The sequence below is a fragment of the Oncorhynchus mykiss genome, chromosome 12 (assembly GCF_013265735.2).
Source record: "Oncorhynchus mykiss isolate Arlee chromosome 12, USDA_OmykA_1.1, whole genome shotgun sequence".
Lineage (NCBI taxonomy): Eukaryota > Metazoa > Chordata > Actinopteri > Salmoniformes > Salmonidae > Oncorhynchus > Oncorhynchus mykiss.
In genome coordinates, this window is record NC_048576.1 from 50,846,220 (window position 1) to 50,870,770 (window position 24,551).

The 24,551-nt window shown below is 48.2% G+C and overlaps 1 protein-coding gene across 9 annotated transcripts in view; it reads right to left on the bottom strand.

Annotated features, from left to right (window-relative positions):
* The window catches only part of rapgef6 (Rap guanine nucleotide exchange factor (GEF) 6), a 126,132-nt gene that overhangs the window by 20,580 nt on the left and 81,001 nt on the right, over nt 1-24,551 (bottom strand). For 8 of the 9 annotated variants that reach the window (XM_036937739.1, XM_036937740.1, XM_036937743.1 and 5 more), the window contains 14 exons: nt 22,204-22,384; nt 21,303-21,439; nt 19,573-19,731; nt 18,251-18,403; nt 17,322-17,486; nt 15,188-15,295; nt 14,669-14,872; nt 14,356-14,464; nt 13,810-14,053; nt 9,718-9,875; nt 8,279-8,293; nt 6,369-6,609; nt 1,347-1,455; nt 927-1,210 (listed from right to left, as the gene is read on the bottom strand). In XM_036937739.1, coding sequence (XP_036793634.1) covers nt 927-1,210; nt 1,347-1,455; nt 6,369-6,609; nt 8,279-8,293; nt 9,718-9,875; nt 13,810-14,053; nt 14,356-14,464; nt 14,669-14,872; nt 15,188-15,295; nt 17,322-17,486; nt 18,251-18,403; nt 19,573-19,731; nt 21,303-21,439; nt 22,204-22,384 — 2,267 coding nt within the window. The remainder of the gene's footprint in view (nt 1-926; nt 1,211-1,346; nt 1,456-6,368; nt 6,610-8,278; nt 8,294-9,717; nt 9,876-13,809; nt 14,054-14,355; nt 14,465-14,668; nt 14,873-15,187; nt 15,296-17,321; nt 17,487-18,250; nt 18,404-19,572; nt 19,732-21,302; nt 21,440-22,203; nt 22,385-24,551) is intronic. The other variant, XM_036937738.1, reaches the window with a different exon arrangement.

Here is a 24,551-nt window from a genome sequence, read left to right on the forward strand (position 1 = left end):
GAAAATCATACCGTCTGTATTTCAAAATAACCCGGTATACATAGTATACTGCCCAAGCCTATGACTCATTCGCTCACAACAAAACACGCCATCCAAAAACGATGCATCTTCAGTGTTTGTTTTCCCATTTCCTCAATGAGGTCCTGTGGCTTTGTGACCTCAGAGCAGATTCATTTAGAGAGTAGCAAATTATGACGGGTGTTTCCCCTTTCCTCTCCTCTCCTCCCTCCCCCCCAACCCCTCTCCCTCTACTGACAGACCTGGCAGCGCTGCTCTAGAATTACCCTCATTGTTCTCTGCTCTGAAGTGGAGTCTCCAGCCAACCAGCCAAGTCCATCAGCCAGCCAAGTCCATCAGCCAGCCAAGTCCATCAGCCAGCCAAGTCCATCAGCCAGCAGGGGAACTGACTGATCTGACTGCTCTAAAGAGGGCTTGAGGCAGAGGGCCTCGTTACACATTGGATGACACAGACAGTAGGGAACACACACGACAGATGCATACAGACACGCACACATGCAGAGTCAGGCAAACACGCACGCGCTCCGGCAGCCAGGCCGTTCCATGGCTGAGTGAGGAGACCACAGCGAGCCTAACCAGACTCCCATTTGTCAGAAAGCTCTCAGAGGACATCCTCTGCCACACACACACACACTACAGTTCCCTGAAGATGTCAAAGTAATAGCACAACGGACAACAGAAGCGCAATGTAGCCAAACCATAGAAGGCAGAGTTAACAACATAACGAAGCAGAAATGTAATAACTGTTTTGGGACTCAATTTGGACAGGCAATAAGTCGTAGGGACAGATATAGGATTGCGGGGCACGCAGATGCAATGAACTGCTTAGAATGGGAACAGATAGAGAACAGAACAGGGAGTGTTGCCTTGGGAGGGAGGGACTGGTCTCCAGCCCCCAACTAACTCACCTGATGATGGCGAACATGGAGTTAAAGTTCTTGCACTCTCGACAGTTCAGAGCAATCTTGATGAAGTGTTTGATGGTCTTCATCCTTTTCATGGCGTTGGGCTCCCTCAGGATCTCCGTGGCGACCCAGAAGGTCTCCTGGTTGATGACCTCCTCAAACTGCTTGAGGCGCGTCTGCTGGACTCCCCCCGAGGAGTCCAGTAGCTTGAAGAGGTCGTCCACGTACTCGGTGGACTCGATGTTACGGAACAGCTCAAAGTCCCTCATGGAGAGCTGGGCGGCCACCTGCAGAACAGCACGATGACTTTATTAACGCATACGAGACGGGGAACGTGTCTGCTGCTGTACGGTCTTCAACCCCTCTGTTAAACACACAGAAATACACAACACACACACACACGTAAATACACCAGATACACACCTCCACCGTGCTGAGCTGGAGCAGGGTGATGTGACTCTCCTTCAGCAGCTCCTGGGCGTCATCGTCTGAACACAACGTCTCCGTATCCATGTTGTTCTTCAGGTAGTACCTGGGGACAGGGAGGGGGTGCGGGGGTGGGGACACACACACACACACACACACGGTAATAATAAAGGTTAATACCGGGAAAACCACGTGTTGATTACAAAGCAGACATAACATCAAGACCACGTCTAGAAACGATACGGGACCTTTATTTATTCACGCCAATGGAGTTATTATGAGCCCTGAATGATGATTGGCTGAAAGCCGTGGGATATCACGGAATGACAGAAAATGACTAACTACGTTGGTAACCAGTTTATAATAGCAATAAGGCACCTCGGGGGTTTGCGGTATATGGCCAATATACCACGGCTAAGGGCTGTTCGTAGGGACGACGCAACGCAGAGTGGTACGTTGGTCAAACACCACAAACCCCAGAGGTATCTTATGGCTTAGTTATAAAATGCATCATTATCATTAGAAAATATATAACCACATGAATAAACGTGCCGCCGTTATTGTCTGTATACTATGTCAACTCCCTGGTCGACACCACCAGGGCAGCAGCAGTATTAAGATGTGTTGTGGGGGGGGGGGGAGCGAGAGCAAGAGAGAGCGAGAGAGAGAGAGAGAGAGCGAGAGGGCCTGACAGTGGTGATCCATTACAGCCATACATTTTCCCATGGGTGGGTGAGAGAGAGAGAAAGAGACATCTCCCCGATGCCCTTTTCTGGGAGAGCGTCCAAAAGCAGCACATTGGACTAGCGCTTCTTAATGGAGCCAAAATATGTCTACAGCTAAACCTAGAATGCAACGCAGCGGCCAGCAATACATTTACAGTGTGCCACTTTTCATGGGCAACGTCCGGGCGCCCGTTATCGTACTTGATGAGTACTTAAAATGCCCTGGCCGCCCCTGCCAACTCAAGGTATCAGGGACGGGGATCTGAATAAGTGATGGGTACAGTAGAGGCGGCTAGGTCTCTGCTGCTTGGCCCCCTGGAAGGAGGCCTGCTGCTGCTTCTAGCCGTCTGGGACTGACTGGAGGGGCCACTGGGGCTGATGCTGGAGCTGGTTGGGGAGACTCCCCTGGCTAGATGAGTGTATGGGCTTGTCAGGAGTGAGGACTGGAGGGTTTCTGCTGGCTAAGCTTGTGTATCACCCACCAAGTCAGATCGAGGGTCAGTTACTCAATGCATAGAGAAATCCCAACAGGTCGACTAGGCACAGCTCTATTTTCATGGATAAGGGGGGCAACAAAGAGAGGGATGTTGGAAAGAGGGACATGTATAATACAACACACAACAGATGTTGAATGTAAAACGGTGAGCTCCCGAGCAGCGCAGCAGTCTAAGGCACTGCGTCTCAGTGCTAGAGGCGTCACTACAGACTCTGGTTTGATCTAGGGCTGTAGCACGACCGGCCGTGATTGGACGTCCCATAGGGCGGCGCACAATTGGCCCAGCGTCGTCTGGGTTAGGGGAGGGTTTGGCCGGGGTGCGCCGTCGTTATAAAATAACAATTTGTTCTTAATTGACATGCCAAGTTAAAGGTTAAATACACTGCTCAAAAAAAAATAAAGGGAACACTAAAAGAACACATCCTAGATCTGAATGAATGAAATATTCTTATTAAATACTTTTTTCTTTACATAGTTGAATGTGCTGACAACAAAATCACACAAAAATGATCAATGGAAATCAAATTTATCAACCCATGGAGGTCTGGATTTGGAGTCACACTCAAAATTAAAGTGGAAAACCACACTACAGGCTGATCCAACTTTGATGTAATGTCCTTAAAACAAGTCAAAATGAGGCTCAGTAGTGTGTGTGTGGCCTCCATGTGCCTGTATGACCTCCTTACAATGCCTGGGCATGCTCCTGATGAGGTGGCAGATGGTCTCCTGAGGGATCTCCTCCCAGACCTGGACTAAAGCATCCGCCAACTCCTGGACAGTCTGTGGTGCAACATGGCGTTGGTGGATGGAGTGAGACATGATGTCCCAGATATGCTCAATAGGATTCAGGTCTGGGGAACGGGCGGGCCAGTCCATAGCATCAATGCCTTCCTCTTGCAGGAACCGCTGACACACTCCAGCCACATGAGGTGTAGCATAGTCTTGCATTAGGAGGAACCCAGGGCCAACCGCACCAGCATATGGTCTCATAAGAGGTCTGAGGATCTCATCTCGGTACCTAATGACAGTCAGGCTACCTCTGGCGAGCACATGGAGGGCTGCGCGCCCCCCCCAAAGAAATGCCACCCCACACCATGACTGACCCACCGCCAAACCGGTCATGCTGGAGGATGTTGCAGGCAGCAGAACGTTCTCCACGGCGTCTCCAGACTGTCACATGTGCTCCGTGTGAACCTGCTTTCATCTGTGAAGAGCACAGGGCGCCAGAAGCGAATTTGCCAATCTTGGTGTTCTCTGGCAAATGCCAAACGTCCTGCACGGTGTTGGGCTGTAAAGCACAACCCCCACCTGTGGACGTCGGGCCCTCATACCACCCTCATGGAGTCTGTTTCTGACCATTTGAGCAGACACATGCACATTTGTGGCCTGCTGGAGGTCATTTTGCAGGGCTCTGGCAGTGCTCCTCCTGCTCCTCCTTGCACAAAGGCGGAGGTAGCGGTCCTGCTGCTGGGTTGTTGCCCTCCTACGGCCTCCTCCACGTCTCCTGATGTACTGGCCTGTCTCCTGGTAGCGCCTCCATGCTCTGGACACTACGCTGACAGACCTTCTTGCCACAGCTCGGATTGATGTGCCATCCTGGATGAGCTGCACTACCTGAGCCACTTGTGTGGGTTGTAGACTCCGTCTCATGCTACCACTAGAGTGAAAGCACCACCAGCATTCAAAAGTGACCAAACCATCAGCCAGGAAGCATAGGCACTGAGAAGTGGTCTGTGGTTATCACCTGCAGAACCACTGCTTTATTGGGGGTGTCTTGCTAATTGCCTATAATTTCTACCTGTTGTCTATTCCATTTGCACAACAGCATGTGAAATGTATTGTCAATCAGTGTTGCTTCCTAAGTGGACAGTTTGATTTCACAGAAGTGTGATTGACTTGGAGTTACATTGTGTTGTTTAAGTGTTCCCTTTATTTTTTTGAGCAGTGTACTATATATATATATATATATATATCTCCACGGGTCACAATTCCTGACATTTAATCCTAGTAAAAATTCCCTATTTTAGGTCAGTTAGGATCAACACTTTATTTTAAGAATGTGAAAAGTCCGAATAATAGTAGAGAAAATTATTTATTTCAGCTCTTATTTCTTTCATTACATTCCCAGCGGGTCAGAAGTTTACATACACTCAATTAGTATTTGGTAGCATTGCTTTTAAATTGTTTAACTTGGGTCAAACGTTTTGGATTGCCTTCCAAAAGCTACCTACAATAAATTGGGTGAATTTTGGCCCATTCCTCCTGACAGAGCTGGAGTAACTGAGTCAGGTTTGTAAGGCCTCCTTGCTCGCACACGCCTTTTCAGTTCTGCTCACGGTTTTGGAGCAGTGGCTTCTTCCTTGCTGAGCGGCCTTTCAAGTTAGGTCGATATTGGACTCGTTTTACTGTGAATATAGATACTTTAGTACCTGTTTCCTCCAGCATCTTCACAAGGTCCTTTTCTGCTGTTCTGGGATTGATTTGAAGTTTTCGCACCAAAGTACATTCATCTCTAGGAGACAGAACGCGTCTCCTTCCTTAGCGGTATGGCGGCTGTGTGGTCCCATGGTGTTTATACTTGCGTACTATTGTTTGTGCAGATGAACGTGGTACCTTCAGAAGTTTGGAAATTGCTCCCAAGGATGAACCAGACTTGTGGAGGTCTACAAATTTCATTCTAAGGTCTTGGCTGATTTCTTTTGATTTTCCCATGATGTCAAGCAAAGAGGCACTGAGTTTGAAGGTTGGCCTTGAAATACATCCACAGGTCCACCTCCATGTGACTCAAATTATGTAAATTAGCCTATCCAAAGCTTCTAAAGCCATGACATCATTTTCTGGAATATTCCAAGCTGTTTAAAGGCACAGTCAACTTAGTGTATGCAAACTTCTGACCCACTGGAATTGTGATACAGATTATTGTATGTAAACAATTGTTGGAAAAATTACTCCAACCTAAGTGTATGTAAACTTCCAACTTCAACTGTATATATTGTTTTTTTTATATACTGTTGTCTACACAAGCAACAGTATATACTAGACAAGAATATCTTTTGACTTCCATTGTCTAGCCTAGGCTGCTCTATTTTGGCCGCTGCCCGGCGCCAAGGAGCTGTCTATTACCCATAAGGCACCAGGGCTCTGTGTGCTGCCGCTGGCTGTGTATGTATGAATTATTCCAGGCGTGCAGTCAGTCTGCAGAGAGAGGCACACACACAGTGACAGAGGATCAAATATTCATGTTAACCTAGTTGGGATGAGTCTGATGTGTGACGAGAGGAGCAGGGGCAGAGAGGGAGAGCGACGGCAGAGAGGGAGAGCGGCGGCAGAGAGGGAGAGCGGCGGCAGAGAGGGAGAGCGGCGGCAGAGAGGGAGAGCGGCGGCAGAGAGGGAGAGCGGCGGCAGAGAGGGAGAGCGGCGGCAGAGAGGGAGAGCGGCGGCAGAGAGGGAGAGCGGCGACAGAGAGGGAGAGCGGCGGCAGAGAGGGAGAGCGGCGGCAGAGAGGGAGAGCGGCGGCAGAGAGAGAGGGCAGCCATTTTAACTGACGAGGGCATTTCTGGGAAGGAAGTGGAGGAGGGGATGGTGGAGGAAGGAGGAGGCTTAGCAGTCCCTCCGTCACATTACAATCTAACTCATTTTCAGACCTGAGGGGAACCAACTGGGAAGAGGTTTCACCAAACAACTGATACAGGGTCAGATCATATTATCCCATTGTGTATCCCTTTAAGGTTAAAAGATAGGATTGGGGTGGGGTAATCTGATCCCAGACCTGTATTTAAGACCACAGTCCAGTCTTACCTGCCGTTGAGCTGGATGCGGTCAGCCAGCTTGGAGAGCTGGTCAGGTAGCCTGCGTTGTTTGATGACGCCCTCGGGGCTGACCGACACTTCACAGAGGGAGTAGTTCTCCGGGGCCGCGCTCAGGCCAAACTCGTTGACCACGTGACTGACCACGTCCTTGGCCGTGGTGTCCTTGCTGATGATGATGTAACAGCTCTGCTGGTCAGCCTTGAACACCCGGATCACCTGGTCTGGAATGTCTGACGAGTGGAGGAGAAGAACAGCTTCGAAGACTTAGGATGGACGGAATACCAGAATGCGTCCCAAACGGCACCCTATTCCCTACAGAGCACACTACTTTTTTGACCAGGACCCAAAGGGCTCTGGTCAAAAAGTAGTGCACTATTTAGGAAACATGGTGCCGTTTGGGACGCAGATCTCTGTCATACAGAAGCGTAAATATAGTGACCCAAAATAAGTCTCCGACAACAACAAAAAATGTTTACAATTTCCATGGTAACCCAAAAGTTAAAAATAAGGAAGCAAACCGCCCTCGTGGCTAAGGGATACGCACGCGAGATGCATTTCCCAATATGCCAAAGGGAACAAGCACTTCATACTTTCTCTGCTTGCACATGAAAGTGCTTGTGGTCCATTACACACACATCAGCAGGGTAAAACAATGAGACATGAATAGCGGAGGACGATAAGCGGTATGGGTGGAGTGAAGAGCGTGGATAAAGGCATGACATTGGAGGGAGTGACGACAGGGGGGGATCGCGTGCCTGGGAGCAGTCATGCAGGGAGCCTAATGACTTCAAGAGGAAAACATAAATAAAAAGGGGGAATGAGCTTGGCTGAGAGATGACCGTATCGAACACGGCACAGCTCCCTCTGTGTTTTCCAGGGAGTAGAGTGAAGCATGCTCAACGGACTGTGAGGCACCGCCATTATGGAAGCTATGTGCTCCTTTCTGGCCTCATCTCTCACTATGGCTGAGCCCATAACTAGAAACCCCATTCATTATTCCCATTACAGCAGCAAGATCGGCAGAAACATATCACCGAGCCACACCAATAACACTGCAGATGAGACTAAATACAGTGCAGTGGCTAAGCCATAATCAACCATTTCAACCTACTTAAACTAAAGGTGGGGGCGATTTGTGCCGAGGGTCTAGAGCAATCATATACCCACCAATCATATCTAATAATGATCTTTTCACCTCCTTGACAGGACTAATACCGCCCTAAACGAATGAGAACGATTAACAAACCAATTTTTTATTGTAACGTGAGAAAGATGGCCTCCACACAGGAAAAGCCCATTTTCCACGGAGAAAAGACTCCTGGCTCTTGGGCGGTTATCTTCGGAAGTTTCTGCTGACGCAACGCTATTAGGATCCCCCCCAACCCCCAACACCTAACACCCCCTAGGCCTGCCTGCTAAGCCTTTTTCCTGTTCCCTCTGTTGCAGAACCACTAGATAGAAATCCCACCTAAAGCAACATTAGCAGACAGGGGCAGCGCAACAGGGCTGGGAGGAGAGCACAGGGCCAGACACGGCACGGCATTTTAACACGAAGCTCCTTCAACATAAAAAATAGTCAAAAACATTCAGCCATCATGAAGGATGGGTCCCAATGAGTTGCACTACATTTGACCAGGTCCCATAGGGCTCTTTTCAAATGTAGCGCACCATGTAAGGGAACAGTGTGCTATTTGGAACGAGGCCCAAGACCTCCACGCAGAGCCCAACTTAGACTGGGGTCCATGACGTATGACACAGAGACGGAACTCAAAAGCTCATGAAGGAAGAGGGGAAAAAATGACAGGAGGGGAAACCTGGAAGCATAAAACTGAATGTTGCCAAAACGAACACAGCCCCGGTCTTCCACTGAGACTGGGAAGAGAGCACGTAGATACTTACAGTAGAAGCCCACGGCTGGGGAAGCAGACAGAGGAGGAGAGAGAGAGAGAGAGAGAGAGAGAGAGAGAGAGAGAGAGAGAGAGAGAGAGGGGGAGGGAGTGAACAGTGGTTGGAAACATGGAAGAGAAAGCGAGGACTTTGTACGACAGCTATCCCGTTGTGGGAGGACGGAGAACGTCAGCGGGGCAGAGGGACTTTCACTAAAGCATCTGTTTATAATCAGATCAGTGTACTGGAGAGAGGGAAGGCACAGTGTGTGTCGGACAGAGAGCTGGGATCTGAGTCTGCCGCAGTCACACACACACACACACACACACACACACACACACAAGCCTTCTTACACCCAAATCAAAGGCCTAGAAGAATAACACCATACTTAACTCCAAACTCCAGTTTCTCTGATCCCCCCTCTTAATCTAATTTGAGGCCAGGCTTTGTGAGGGATTACTCCCCACACAGAGAGGGCCGCTTTGAAATGAGTGGATGGGGGGGGGGGGGGGGGGGTCTGCACTTGTCGATGAACACCCCCCCCCTACCTACCCGTCAGTCACAGTGAAAGAGCCAGAGCGCAGTCGGTGGAGAAGAGAAATGGCACTAATAGAAGATGATTCATCTCATATCTCAGTGGGCTTGACGGGAGGGGGGTGCGGGGGGGGCAGTCCTCTACAGGCCTGCGTGATGTATTGGGGCTGCAGACTGGACCCTCTGACTGCGGGCTGCGCTGAATGACAAACGATTGGGGAGGATAAATCAAAAGCATATTCCCCCCTCCACTCTCCTCGGGGAGGCCGCTTAGTTGTTTCAAAAATTATGGCCGCTGAAATCTGTCAGCGTTTAATCCCTTTCATAAGGCTCTAATTCGGTTTCATGTCCGAGCTCTTGAAATGGAAATGCTTGAGACACAGAGGAGTAACGGAACACCGGTGTGTGTGTGTCTGTGTGTGTATATGTGTGTGGCGTGCTCATAATGATCAATTCTGTGATTAACCCGAGGGCCTGCGGGGCAGAGCAGTGTGAGGAGTTTCTCCAAGCAGGAAGTGCTTTCACTCTCTGTGAGAAGTGTTCCTCTCTGAGTAATTACTGCTGTTTTCCCACCGCACAGCTCCACTGTTACGCCTATTGCCGACATAACACGGTCAGAAGAGGCCCCCCGCTTGAAGAATGAACAAGGTAAACACTTGTGTAAAGTGCGCCCATCTTCAGTTGGTAATTGTCTCAGTGGAGTAGTGAGCAGTCTTCACTACCCAAGCAGTGATCGCCGTGAGGTGAGCATGAGAGTGAATGGTCAGATGTTGGCCAAAGGGCAGTAAGTGCTTCTGCCTCTGTTTTTATCTCACCCTTATTTAACCAAGAAAAGAGAGAGAGTGTGTGTGTGTGTGTGTGTGTGTGTGTGTGTGTGTGTGTGTGTGTGTGTGTGTGTGTGTGTGTGTGTCTTTCACCTGCTGGATTGGAGAAGTCCAACACATTAGTGGCTGGCTGCAGCAGGTCAGGGCTGCTGGATGAGAGGCTGCCAGGGATGGGCATGATGGCCACGCTGTGCCTGCACTGCTTAGTGCCCACGATGCTGTCATCCTGAGACTGACCCACGCCACCATCACTGTGGCACAGAGAGACAGAGAGAGGGAGATGAGAGGGGATGTCAGATCACTTTTACGATAAGGGGCTCGAATTTTCCCTGGTCAGGAACTCCTGGCCCCGGAGCCATATTCAATCACGCCGCATTCAAACACACAGTTAAAAGAAGCCTTACTGGTCTTCTTGATATCCCTACAGTGCACTGCAATCACAGCAATCCTTTCATAGGTAGTGATGGATACTCATGGGGTTGGCTAAGATCCATCCATGAAAGATCACATGAATGATGTGGCTGACGAGCAGGGTGCACCGAAACCAAACACAAACCAGGCCCAGGAATGATGATGACAGCCCAGTGAGCACACATACACACATCAACAAGACACGCACAGACTCCCAAACAAACACTATGCATGATGGATGGCAAGGATGAGAAGCCTTTGTACAGACACCGGGGGGGGAAAAAAACAACCTTTATGCGTGACATTCAATCTAAGACAGACATTTCAATGGGGCTGGGATGAGAGGTCTGCTCGCCGGGCCTGCCTCTCTGTGAGTATGTCTAGAGTCAACTCTCGAGGGTAAACAGGGACAGGGAGAGACATCAGCATTAAAAAGGGTCTGATATGCAAATGGGATCCTTTTGACGAATGGTCTCATTACGATTGGGGGGTGCGGTGGTGTCTTTGTGGCTGGAACACCAACACACCAACATCAGGCCTCCGGGACACAGCTCTAATTGACTGTTTCCGAACTAAACGGCCCTCGCAGCTGCTGGAGACGAAAGGGGACGTGGCTGACGTGTAAAGCGACATTTCAGCCTAGGCCTAATTTCCCGAATTGGTTCAAATTAAGTTACGGTCAGTAAGAATTTGGCTTAAGGTAAGGGTCCGTTTTAGATTTTGGGATGCTGGTCAGAAAAGTTGCCCCTCGATCCCACAGGTGGACTAACTGATTGACACTTCCAAGGCCCCTCCTCCCCTAAATGACAAACACAGACTGATAAGGGACCAACAAAGCCTGCTGCTCCCAGATCCTTTTGTGCGGTCTTGCCAACGCCAATGGTTTGGCGTGACAATGACCATAGGGCTTGACAAGACAGTACAAAGAGATCAGGGACCAGGCTAGCGCGGTTAGCAGAGCGCACATAACAACTTACCGACATAGACACACCCTAAAACCAAGACAACAAATGTCAGACATAACGTACCGACATAGACTCACAGAAACATACACGCGTCACAGATAGGAATCCATCATATGTACTACCGCAGAAAGTCCTAATGCCAATCACATTCCTCAGTGACTTGAGATTCAACCAAACGTTTAAACTCTACTTCCTCATGCCTCAAAACTCAGTCTTTGCCCTCCGCGACCCAAGGTGATTCAGATGTCTACATTACGCCTAGGTTAGTTACGTGAGCACTTTTCACGCTACTATTATAGGCAAGCACCTTATCATGTTACACCTCAATCCCAATCAAATTCATACATCCCATTTCCTTGTGCTACGGTGTGTTGCCTGCATAAAATGTGGAGTGAAGCACTATGGGATGTGAAGCCGACAAAATGAGAAGAAAGCTGCACATGGAAGCACAAACGAGCGTAGAATCACATCACCCTGAACTCGACACAATGCTTCACCGTATTCTCAAGCTCTATTCTAACCGACCGTGAAGCTGCGGAGAATTCCACAGAGGGGGATAAACAGGTAGGGTAGGAACAGCAGAGAACGGCGACACGTTTCATTCGAGGAGCACTTGAATTTGTTAAGCGCCTCCGTAGCTTTAGGAATGCGTGCAGAGATTCGGAAGGATTTTTGTTTCGCATGAAGATCGCAATGCAGTCCTCCGGCTTCCCGTTAAAAAAAAGGTCATTGCTGAAATCATCCCAGCCTACAATGACTGTGTGCGCCCGCGTCAGAAACGGCACACTATGCCCTACATAGTGCACTGAATGCCCAGGGCACATATAGGGAAAAGGGTCCCAATTTGGAACACATGCTGCGTTTTCTCCACGTTGCCAGTGAATGAGGGAACTAAATCACACAACAAGTGTCTTACCCAAAGAGTCCCCTGTGCAGGTGAGGCAGTTAGAGGAGGGACAGAGGACAGTGAAGAGCATGAGAACAACAGAACAACAAGGCTGCAGTACAGTACAGTGTGCCAGCGGCATGTTAGCACTGAGCAGCAACAACACAGACAGGCAGATAACGAAGAGACGAGGGGCAAGGCCACAGTATCCAGACACTGGACGTTACACACACACACACACACAGAGACAGTAGACTCATACAGATGGACATTGATTAAATGTACCTCAGTGGAGGCTGCGGAGGGGAGGACGGCTCATAATAAAGGCTGGAACAGAGCAAATGGAATGGCATCAAACCAGGTGCTTGATACCATTCCAGGGATTCCGCTCCAGCCGTTACCACGAGTCCATCCCCTTGCCAATTAAGGTGCCACCAACCTCCTGTGATGTACCTACACACACCTCAGTCAAACACACATGGGCAGACACAAAAGTAGCAAAAATTTTTTCTTCTCCTTATTTAATTGAACCAATCATCATTGACCTAACTGATAACCTCACACTAATCAAATATACTAGAAGTATTGAATATACATTTACACATCCAATATACGCTGAGTGTACAAAACATAGAATGACCAGGTGAATCCAGGTGAAAGCAATGTTCCCTTATTGATGATGTGACCTGCTAAATCCACTTCAATCAGTGTAGATGAAGGAGAGGAGACAGGTTAAAGAAGGATTTTTAAGCCTCGAGACAAGTAAGACATGGATTGTGTATGTGTGCCATTCAGAGGGTGAATGAACAAGACAAAAGATTGAAGTGCCTTTGAACGGGGTATGGCAGTAGGTGGCAGGCGCACCAGTTTAAGTGTCAAGAACTGCACCGCTGCCGAGTTATTCACGCTCAACAGTTTCCCGTGTGTATCAAGAATGGTCCGCCACCCAAAGGACACCCAGCCAACCTGAAAACTGTGGGAAGCATTGGCGTCAACATGGGCCAGCATCCCTGTGGAACGCTTTGGACACCTTGTCAAGTCCAAGCTCTGACGAATTGAGGCTGTTCTGAGGTTAAAATAGGGTGCAACTCAATATTATATCGTAAATGTTTTCTACACTCAGTGCACATTTACATCAGGAAACCCACAGGACAGCCCGCTTTGGACAAATGGCTGATATATCTACTTATACACTTTTAAACACAGATGAGTATAAGAATGAGAGTTTAAGAGGTTAGATGATACATACCCTGGCTATCCCTTGCAGTCGTCTCGTCAAATCACCACCATTCGTGTCCAGCTCAAACTACCTAGTCTATTGGCTGCCAATGGAATCCCAGTAAATCAACTGGTTGATCAATATATGACCCAGCAGCAAAGCCAGGCAGTCATGTGACTTGCCTACTGTAGAAAACTGCAGGGAGTAAGCCTACTTTTTTAATTATTATTATTAATTAATTTAACAAGGCAAGTCAGTAAAGAACAAATTCTTATTTTCAACGACGGCCTAGGAACAGTGGGTTAACTACCTTGTTCAGGGGCAGAACAACAGATTTGTATACCTTGCGTGCGTTGAGGGGAAAGGCAGAACTTTACGTGAGAGCGTTGCCAACGTCTCCTTGGGCAAGTAACACTGTTTCGTTCTCACCCTGCACTGAAACAGTACGAATCATAATGAGTCAACTGGAAGGTATGAAATCGGACTAAAATTGCATGTTTATGTTTTCAAAGAACAGACCCTCCCCCCAAAAAAGCTTTTCCTTTAATCTACAATAACTTTAAAAGCTTTTAAGGGTAGAGCGAAAGAGAATGGTCCAGCTGTCGCTGACATGGAGCGAAATCAAAGATGATGACTATGACAATGACTCCCTTTTACCTTCAAGCCCAGTGAATACAAACAAATACAACACAAGACTCTCCTACCTGAAGGGTTTAGGTGGTAGGATGCTGAAGCGGGTCTTCTCTAGCATCTTCCTGATCTTGTTCCGTCCTCCAGAAACGGTGTTGGCCTTCATCTTCTTGGTGGCCTTGTGGTCTGTGGGGAACTCCATGTCTCCAGGCAGGTCCGGGATGGAGAAGCGGTTGCCCTTCTTCTCCTGGATCTTGGGAATGTGCGGAACGCCATTCTTCTTCTCGTGAACGATCCGGCTCAGCAGCTCTTTGAACACTGGGGAGAGGAGAGGAGTGAAAGTGGGTGAATGGCAAGACGCAGGTCACAGAACTAGGGTTGTAAAATCCTGGTAACGTTTGCCAAATTCCCAGGTTTTCCCAGAAAGCACGGTTGGAAGACTTGGGAAACTTGAGAAAGTTACAAGCATTTTGCAACCCAACACACGACTGGCCACAGATACAGACACAGGCACTGACCCAGGTACAGACAACTGTTGACATCTGGCATTTTAATCTCAGATGGTCCTGCATCTTTAACAAAAAAATCCTAGTTATGGTAAGAGGGCAGATTGTACTAACCGAAGATGTTGGTCTTGACTGTGAGGGAGAGGTGTGTGTTGTTCCTCAGGAAGTCCATAGCTTTGATGTAGGAGATGTTCTCAAAGTTCTGACCATTGATCTCCATTATCTGAACGAGGAAAAGACAAGAGAGCTTTGAGTCAAACTGCACTTGTTACTGAAAATACCCACAAAGGGCATCTGAACAGCAATCTAAACCGTATGAAATGGAAGAAAAACGGCGACTTCAAAAAGCAAAAGGCCACACCGTTTATCTTTGACTAGTAAAAGTACAATATAAAAGCAGCACAAAACGAGTAAACACTTCTCCTACCTGGTCTCCCCGTTTGAGTCCGGCCTCCGCGGCCTTGCTGCCCCCCTCCACCGACTCCACGAAGATGCCGAAGCCCCTCTCGCTTCCGCCATGCAGGCTGAAGTAGAGCGGGGACTCTCTGGACGGTTTCTGCAGGGTGATCTGCCTCCACTTGGCCTTGGCTGCGCACGCTATGTTCAGCAGCCTCAGGTGACCCTTCATTTTCTAAAAGGAACAGAACAGGCTTCAACACCTACTCACTCACCTGACCTGGGCTAACAGCGAACACATCTGGCTCAACCGCAGAGTTGTTACTTCCCACAGACAGAAGCTCCGTACGTCTGTCTGACCACAGAGTGAAGCTGAAGGTGTGAGGCTTCAGTTTAGTGACGGCGTGAACACCTATTCATTCTATGCTGCACTACTTTTGACCAGGGCTCATAGTGCTTTGGTCAATAGTAGTGCACTATACTATAGGGAATGGAGTGCCATTTGGGACGCACCGTTAGTATAGACACAAAATGGGAACGCTGATCTTACTGTGGTTTCCAGCAGCTTCTCGAAGTCTTCAAGGAACCTTGTCATGGCCGGGTCACCTTCAAAGTCGTTGAAATGGTTGTTCACCCATAACAACACTATGCGTGTCACCTGCACAGCGAAACACAAGGCTGTCAAAGCTTAGTCTACTTACTTCATTAGAGAATCCTGTATAGTTTCACAAAAAAAAGTAAGCAATCTCCAAACTTCAAACATTCCATTTTAGCAGAGGTTAGAGACACAGTACCTTCAGAAATAATTCATACCTCTTGACTTGTTCCACACTTTGTGTTACACCCCAAATTCAAAATGGGTTACATATGTTTTACCCACCAATCTACACACAATACTTCATAAATGACAAAGTGAAAACATGTTTCTAGAAATATTAGCAAATGTATTGAAATTGAAATACAGAAATATGTCATTTACATTAAGTATTCACATCCATTTATACTGTGATACTCCAAATCGAGCTAGGGGTGCATACAATTTATGTTGATCATGCTTGAGATTTCACGACAACTTGAATAGAAAGAAAAACACCTGTCTATATAAGATCCTACCGTTGACAGTGTGTGTCAGAGTGTTGAAAGTTTCCGAGAGTACAGTGGTCTCCATCATTGGGAAATGGAAAAAATATGGAACTACCCAGACTCCTACCTAGAGATGGCCGTCTGACCAAACTAAGCAACCGGGCAAAAAGGACCTTGGTCAAGGAGGTAACCAAGAATCAATTGACCACTCTGACAGAACTACAGAGTTCCTTGGCTGAGATGGGAGATCCTCTACAGCACTTCACCAAACTGGGTTTTATGGGAGAGCGGACAGATGGAAGCCACTCCTGAGAAATAGGCACCGTTAGCAAAAAGGCACGTGAAAGACTGAGATCATAAGGCAAAAGATTTTGTGGTCTGATAAAACCAAAATGTAACTATTTAGCATGAATGCAAAGCCCCTGGAGAAAACCAGGCACAGCTCATCACCCATCTAACACCATCCCCACCGCGAAGCATGGCGGTGGCAGCATCATGTTATGGGGATGCATTTCAGCGGCAAGGACTGGGAGACTGGTAAGCATAGGGGGAACAATGAATGGAGCCAAATACAGGTAAATCCTGGATGAGAATCTGCTTCAGAGAGCAAACAACCTTAGAATGTACATTTTCACCCCAGTCTAACAGGACAATGACCGTAAGCATAGATACAAAGCAATGCTGTAATTGCTTCAGAACAAGAATGTGAAAGTCCTTGAGTGGTCCAGTCAAAGCCCAGACTTTAATCCCATTGAAAATCTGTGAAAAGACTTCAAGATTGCTATTAATTGCCACTGCCCATCTAACTTAACAGAGTTTGTAGAAAATCTGCAAGGAAGAACGGGAGAAAATCCACAAATCCAGATGTGCAAAGCTGATCGAGACATACCCAAGACGACTCAAAGAAGTAATCACCGCCAAAGGCTAACACTAACACTCAGGGGAATGAATACTTGATATATCTGCATTTCATTTTCACTAAACTTGCAAACATTTCAAAAAACATGTTTCCACTTTGTCATTATGGGGTATTTGTGTGTAGATGGGTGAGAGAAAAAAAAGATATGAAATCTATTTTGAATTCAGGCTGTAACACAAACATTTTTGGAATAAGTCAAGGGGTATGAATACTTTCTGAATGCACTATCATAGGTGAGGTGAGATGACAAAAATGTATTTCTCAGTAATCTTTCTTTGAACTGCAAGAGTCCGGAAATGCAGTGGCTGAAAAACAAAAATAAGAGTAGCATTGTTCTAATCTAAGCAAAGGTCATCTTCGAACACAATGAAGCAACCACACCGCAGACAGAGCTACAAACAGCGACTCTCTCTTTGAGGGGAAGGGCCCCTTTAAGAGGAAGAATGATTATGCGACAAATGACATCCCAATAAAGACTATTGACAGCACAAGACTAATCTTATGTTAAATAATTTATGCACTATGAGAGTATCTGGACGGGACAAATCCCCCGTACAACAAAGAACGCTGACCTGGCACAAGTTGTATTGATTACTGTGTAGTATACCCACGCCTTCACATAAGGAAGCAGGCACAACGCAAACACACACATGTGCACGCTCACACACAGTACTGTACACACCGTGTCTCTGAGGTTGTCGACTTTGAACCACTCGAGCAGCTTCTTGCCGACTTCCATGGGGCTGGAGAGGAAGGTGCGGTAGGTGAGGAGGAAGTCTTCGATGTAGGTGGGGTCAACCACCGATGGCTCCTCCACCAGGTGCAATATCAAACGCTCTGGGGTGCCCTGAGTGGACAGACACACATTAAATCACGACTGCATTCCAACTTTCAATTTAATCCAATATAATTTTGTAAGTCCCCTCGGCAGCAATTAAGGCAGTATTTTCACCAAGGATATCAGAGTCATTTTGGATTACTTTAAGAAAAAATGGAATAGGGTGAAAGGATAGCACTTCAAAGCAAACCTTGTGTGAACAGTCACCTGACAAGAAGAAATCGCCAAGGAAACCGAGTGTGTTTTTAGGGCAATAGTAATTAAAGTGAGCCGTTTTCAAATTATTGAAAGACGAGAATACAGAAGTGAGGATCAGATCAGCAGTAGGCACCCATCTGTATTGTAGGTGTTTGGGGGAGCGAAGGAGTCTTAGTACAGTATATACATATGAGATGAGTAATGTAGGGTATGTAAACAAAGTGGCATAGTTTAAAGTGGCTAGAGATACATGTATTACATAAAGATGCAGTAGATGATATAGAGTACAGTATATACATATACGTATGAGATGAGTAATGTAGGGTATGTAAACGTTATATTATATTATATTAAGCGGCATTGTCACAGGTAGGTGGTCTATGCATACATTCAAACCAGACAATTATGACCATTTCAAGATGATTTCTCAGACAAAATTACACCCTAAATGTAGACCTGGACTGACATGTAAACTCAATGGGGGGAAGAAAAGAACAAGTCACCATTCAGGACTAGGGATGGTCTAATCTGTGTCCGAGAAACAGGCCTTTAAACTCTTCTATTTTGTTCCTCACCTTGATGACGATGTGTCCCTTCCTGGTGCCGCTGCGGTCCAGCTCGCGATGTTCCTTCACCATCACGATCTCGCCCTCCTCCTCCACCTTGTGCGTGTTCTTCTCCACATGGTTGAGGATCCGCCAGTAGTCCTCTTGGGCGATGCACACAAACTGGTCCACAATGACATGGGGACAGCGGGTGAATTTATAGTACAGGAGCCTGGTGCTCCGCACTAGAGCTGGGTACTCAAACAGTAACACGGAAGAACCCCAGGAGCAGGAGAGAGGCATGGCAGGGATGGATGACTGGTGACTAGTGCTACTGGTCCAGCAATGCTAGTCTACAAGCTAACAGACGAGCTCCACTCCCATGGCAACTGGTCCATCTATGATAGCATACTGTGGCTGGTGTTTACTATCTTGGTCCTGCTACTCTCCCCTAGCTAACGTTCACCTGGCTGAAAGGTCAAGCTACACACCCCTGGCTGGTGTTCACCTTTCTGCCTGCGGCCGTCTCGCTGAGCTGTCGTTCAGGGTGTGAAACTGTGACAGAAAACAACGCTTCTGGTGAAAGAGCTCTTCAAGGAACTAGACATTGTTTGTGTAGAAACTGTGTAGTGACCGAGAGAGCAGCTCAAACCACTTCTCGAGAGGCAGGCTACTTTTACAACTGCTGCCTCCTATCTCTATATTAAGACCTGGTTCCTCTTCTGCATGACTAAGCAACAGCTCTTCAACCTAGCCCTCCTTTGCTTGTGAAAGTCAACACCGTTTTAAAGAGATTAAAACATAATCTTAAGCGCTTACGAATTAGATTTTTCGTAACATATCATATGAATTGCAGATTGTAATATTTTTATTATCGTACACAATTGTGCTCTATTTTCGGGGACCCATTTTGGCTCTTGGGTGCTACTTTGAAAACTATTGGCTGAAATTATACAATACCTCTGAAGCATCACTTACATTTACACCATAGATCCCAACACTACGTTTATACCCCCCATCTCTGTACTCGCAAGGAATACAAGAACACCGCCATCTTAATCTTCCAGCCCGATTGTCAAAAGGGAATGATAAGTTCCCATTTCATTTCTCGATGAGGCTGCTCCTTGCTCAGTGTAATGGGGTTATCATAGCAGTCTGACAAGAGGTCTCGACTCGAGTGGCCATTCACAGTGAAATGAAAGTTAAACGGCAACCCTAATCACTATATTTTGTACTGCTTTTGAGCAGGATCCAGTAGGGTCCCAGGGCCCGTAGTGTACTATACAGGAAATAGGGTGCGATTTGAGACTCAGGCCTAGGAGTCCAGACGCTAGGAGAGAAGAGCAACTCACCTGGCAGTCGTCCCCTTTGGTGCGCACCACTCCACTCATGTACTGCTTGTCCAGGGAGGGGGAGATGCCGAAGCTGTTGCCCATGCAGAGGGTCTCCATGCGGCTGTCTGGATGGCTGATCTCCACCGCCCCGTTCAGGATCACATACCACAGGTCCAGCTGGGAGGGGGGGGGGGGGGGGGGGGGACCGTGATGACAGCAGCAGTGCGTAACACCATCACTAAAGCAGGGACTGACTGACTGGCTGACTGACTGACTGGCTGACAGGCAGACTGACAGGCTGACTGACTGACAGACAGACTGACAGACAGGCTGACTGACACGCTGACTGACACGCTGACTGACACGCTGACTGACACGCTGACTGACACGCTGACTGACACGCTGACTGACACGCTGACTGACACGCTGACTGACACGCTGACTGACACGCTGACTAGCATAATAGAGGAGATGCTTTTATGGACCTTCACTCAAAGTAATCATTGTTGCCTGGTATTATAATGTGTCTCTGGATGTGGTATACAGAGCTTGAGCGAACCGAAGACGTTCTCCAAAAGCGAAAGTGTGTTGTCCAACCTTATGAATCTCGGCACTAACGTGCGCAGAACAGCGGGCACTGGAGCCCCATATCAGACTGCAGACTAAGGGTGAGGTGTTTGTGTGTGCAGAACTCCGCAGGCGGGGAAGTGCTCGTCTAAGAGATGAACATCTAGCTTACGTCCACAGTAACTCTGAGACGGCTGAACATGGCTTTTTCAACCATGAAGGCGATAACGGCTTTTTAAAAGCGGAACGCAGACAGGCAGGGCTCTATCACACGGAAGCATTGTAAAGGACGGAGACCGAGGAAATGTGATGAGCTGCCTTGACCTTTACCCCCCCCCCCCCTCCCCCTCTACTATTTCTTTCCTCTCCCCCTCATTGCCTCGTAGCAGCGTTAAGGATCCTGCAGTGCAGTGATGGCTGACTGATTCCCCCTTGACCTTCACAGCAGCCCACAGCGGACCAGGCCGGGCAGCGGGTCGAGGAAACCTAGCATCGCCAACCTGTCTATCATACTGAACTCACACACGCACATCGCCTCGTGTAGCTGTCCCCTGTTTTACACACCTGCGTGTGTGTGTGTTTATATATATATAGACACCTGCTGCCTCACTTTAATAACGCAGAGCCCATCCACTTGTGCTAAAGTAAGCGGTGAGGCCATTCAATGTAATATACTATGCTGTCCGCTGGGCACTGCCTTTTGCAGACAGCCGTGAAAGATTCCCTTTATTCCCAGGGATGTAGCTTCATTCATTTGTTCTGTAAGTCTGGTTAAACGACTGAAGGCTGCTGCTCTGCTCCATACTCTACATCCCATTCACTGGGAAATGGACTACAGGGTGAAACACGGTGCTTTCCAGATGGGGTTGTGATCACTGGTGGCTGCTGTTATAGGCTGGAATAATGTTACCGCATAACCAGACCAGGGAAAACTCTGGGCCCTAGCTACAACCCGTATAACTTCATCCCCATCGGTTATTCCCGGTAAACGTCACATGGTCAGGGAAAACTCTGGGCCCTAGCTACAGCCCGTATAACTTCATCCCCATCGGTTATTCCCGGTAAACGTCACATGGTCAGGGAAAACTCAGGGCCCTAGCTACAGCCCGTATAACTTCAACCCCGTCGGTTAGTCCCGGTAAACGTCACATGGTCAGGGAAAACTGTCTATGGCCCCATACCTCCTGTTTGTCCTTTAGGATCGTGGTCCCCGCCTGCTCCACCACCTCAAACACCATGACAGTACACAGGTCCCTCCGGACTGACATGGTCATGTTGGCAAAGGCTGGCAGCTGGTGCATGAACTCCAACAGTTGTTCTGGATGGGGGGGGGGGGGACATGAGAGGAGAGAGCAGGGTCAAAAATGGGCTTAGGTGGTGGGCGCAGCTGAATTTTAGAGAACATTCTAGAGCCCCCCCCGTCGTGGTGGTGTGGATTTGTTTTGTGTGAGTTTAAGCCAATTTCCTGCAATTTGACCAATTTCTCCATGGAGCTGTGAGAAAACGTTGCAGTTTTAAAGCTAATTTGGCCATGGCTAATGCTGTGCTCTTTCGCTCAAACACAATTACAAAATCTATACTGCTAAGTTCATCTTGGGAATTTTCATTTCTCCCTGACTGTCTAACTTTTATTTTGGTGATTGTTAGTTCTCAAAGATTACATATAAAATATGTAGGCCTTTAGGCGACCTGGGAAAAAAAACACTTAGGCGGCCCGCCCAATGATTTCAATGGCAGAAAAATCCCCAGAGAGAGAGTAAGAAACGGAGAGAAGATGTGCCTACTGCCTAACAAGCCAACAGCAAAGGAGACTTTCAACCCATGCATCCCACAGCCCCCCAGGAAGGCCTCTCTCTGGGTCCCCTGGACTGGACTGCTAATGAGGTGGCCCGGCTGATTGCCCGCACAAAAATAAAAACGGTAATTAAAAAGGGAAGGCCCTTAGTATTTATAGAAACAGAGGGGGGGTAGCGTGTGTGTGAGTGAGAGAAAGAGATTGTGAGAGCGAGAGAGAGAGAGAGAGAGAGAGACCGCGACTGAGTAAAAGGGGGCATTCAGGGGAGAGTGTGGCGTGCAGCTCACCGATGTCGTCATCGTTGCGGTCCACGGGGTCTTTCTCCAGGCACTCCCGGACAAGGTCTCTACCCAGTAGGGTGTCCGACGTCCTCTCCAGGTCTTCGTCCTCCTCCTCCTCCTCCTCAGAGTCCACCGCCGCCTCCGGGAGCCCAGACAGGTCCACGTCACCCATCTCGCTCTCCGTGGCCTGCAGAGGGGACAGACATAACCATGGTTATTGTTTTAACTAACACAACAACAAAAAACATAACATGACGTCAGAACAGACACCCTGTGCAAAAAAAAAAGAGATTGCCAAACACGTCGCTAAGCATTACGCATACACTAATTATTCATATTGCCCATTTTCTCCATGTTGTTTGGCCAGATGGTTGGGAGGGTTGAAAGGAGCTGGTTCTAGGCCTACGGTCGTTTCAGATCAACTGGGATTTGAAACCACAACCCCAGGTTAGGAGACTAGCTCTCCAGTCACTGTAGCAATATTGCATGCCATCTGTCTGCCCCCTAGGACACAGTAACAGAGACTACACCTGCCTGCTCTGCTCTGTTCAACTCAACAGCTTCCCTTCACACTAGAAACGCTAAAGCAGTCATTTTGACTGCTCATCAATAAAACATTTACACCGCCATTTTTAAAGTCACCCCCCCCATCCTTTACTTTGTCTAAATAAGTCTATATTAGACACTGCCGTTGTAAGAATCGTAATATCACAAGCAGAACTGGAGTTATAACCCCATTTTAGAAGGGCATTGCTCCTTCTCCTCCTCCGCTCCTTCTCCCGACAGTATGGTCTGCTCCGCTCCTTCTCCCGACAGTAGGGTCTGCTCCGCTCCGTCTCCCGACAGTAGGGTCTGCTCCGCTCCTTCACCCGACAGTAGGGTCTGCTCCGCTCCTTCTCCCGACAGTAGGGTCTGCTCCGCTCCTTCTCCCGACAGTAGGGTCTGCTCCGCTCCTTCTCCCGACAGTATGGTCTGCTCCGCTCCTTCTCCCGACAGTATGGTCTGCTCCGCTCCTTCTCCCGACAGTATGGTCTGCTCCGCTCCTTCTCCCGACAGTATGGTCTGCTCCGCTCCTTCTCCCGACAGTATGGTCTGCTCCGCTCCTTCTCCCGACAGTATGGTCTGCTCCGCTCCTTCTCCCGACAGTAGGGTCTGCTCCGCTCCTTTTCCCGACAGTGCCCAGTTGATAATCACCCTGATAAATGCCTCGAAAACTGAACCGAAACAACGTTTTGTGCATATAACAAGTAAAGTATGATGGGGGAGAATGGGTGAGTTGATGAGCGAGGGGAAGCCAACGATGCATAATTATTTAACCAATTGTGACTGAAGAACAGTGTGGCCATTCAATTGTATTGTTACATTCTAACTCTAAATGGTTTGTACCCTGTATCAGTCCACTGAATCAAAGCAGTCTCATACGTCTACTCTGGCCTACTTGGAGTACACAGTGAGAGCGTGCATAATTTACAATGGCAAGAGGAACAAGACAAATGGACGCACGTGCTGCGTCAGCGCTGCTACACGATCTGATGAAAGTGACTCCGGCGGTGGGGGAAGAAATGAATCGTGACATGTCACCATGGACGACAAATTCACTTCACCGTCACTGGCGAACAAGTCGCTGGCAAATAAAACAAGCACCGTGAACAAAGCGAGACGGGGGCTCCCTCCCTCTGCGCAAAACAAGGCGCCTGCACAGCCGTTGTGCGCCACAGCGGTGCTGAGGAATGACAGGAAAACAGCCGCGCTGTACCAAGGCAAGGCTAGAAAGAAGGTTTCGGTCATGAGCACCATGGCATCCGACAGTTGCCATCATCGACGAGGATACAGCACATTTATGCAATGCCTTATGCTCTTCTGTACAACACGTGCTGCTTTCTCCCCTACGGGAAAACAATCCTAATGTATTCTACTCTATTCTGTTCCATAGGTTGGCGTGGATGTTCAAGATCAGACCACGCGGCTAGAAGGAAGAAACCCACCCGCCGCTGGCCTGTTGCTGCTCGACTTGGCTGCTGTCAACGCAACACGTGTTGTTCAAGCAGTGCATCAACAACACCCTGCCCATCAAGAGTTTGGCACACGGGCTACGTGAGGGCCAAGGCAGCATCGAAGATTCCAACGTGCCAAATTGCGCGCACAGCTCCCGAGAAGGAGACCGTGCCAGGTGGCCAGGTGCACTAAGAGCCCAAGACACTTGTGTCACCTGCAAGCGACGTGTTTGTGGGAAGTGTGTCGAGCAATTGAAAGTGGCAGGGATGTGTGTCGACTGTTAGGTCAAGGCCTAACTGCTAAATGAAATCCAGCTGATGCCATTGCGTGAAAATGCACACCATGGTAGCACGAGCAGA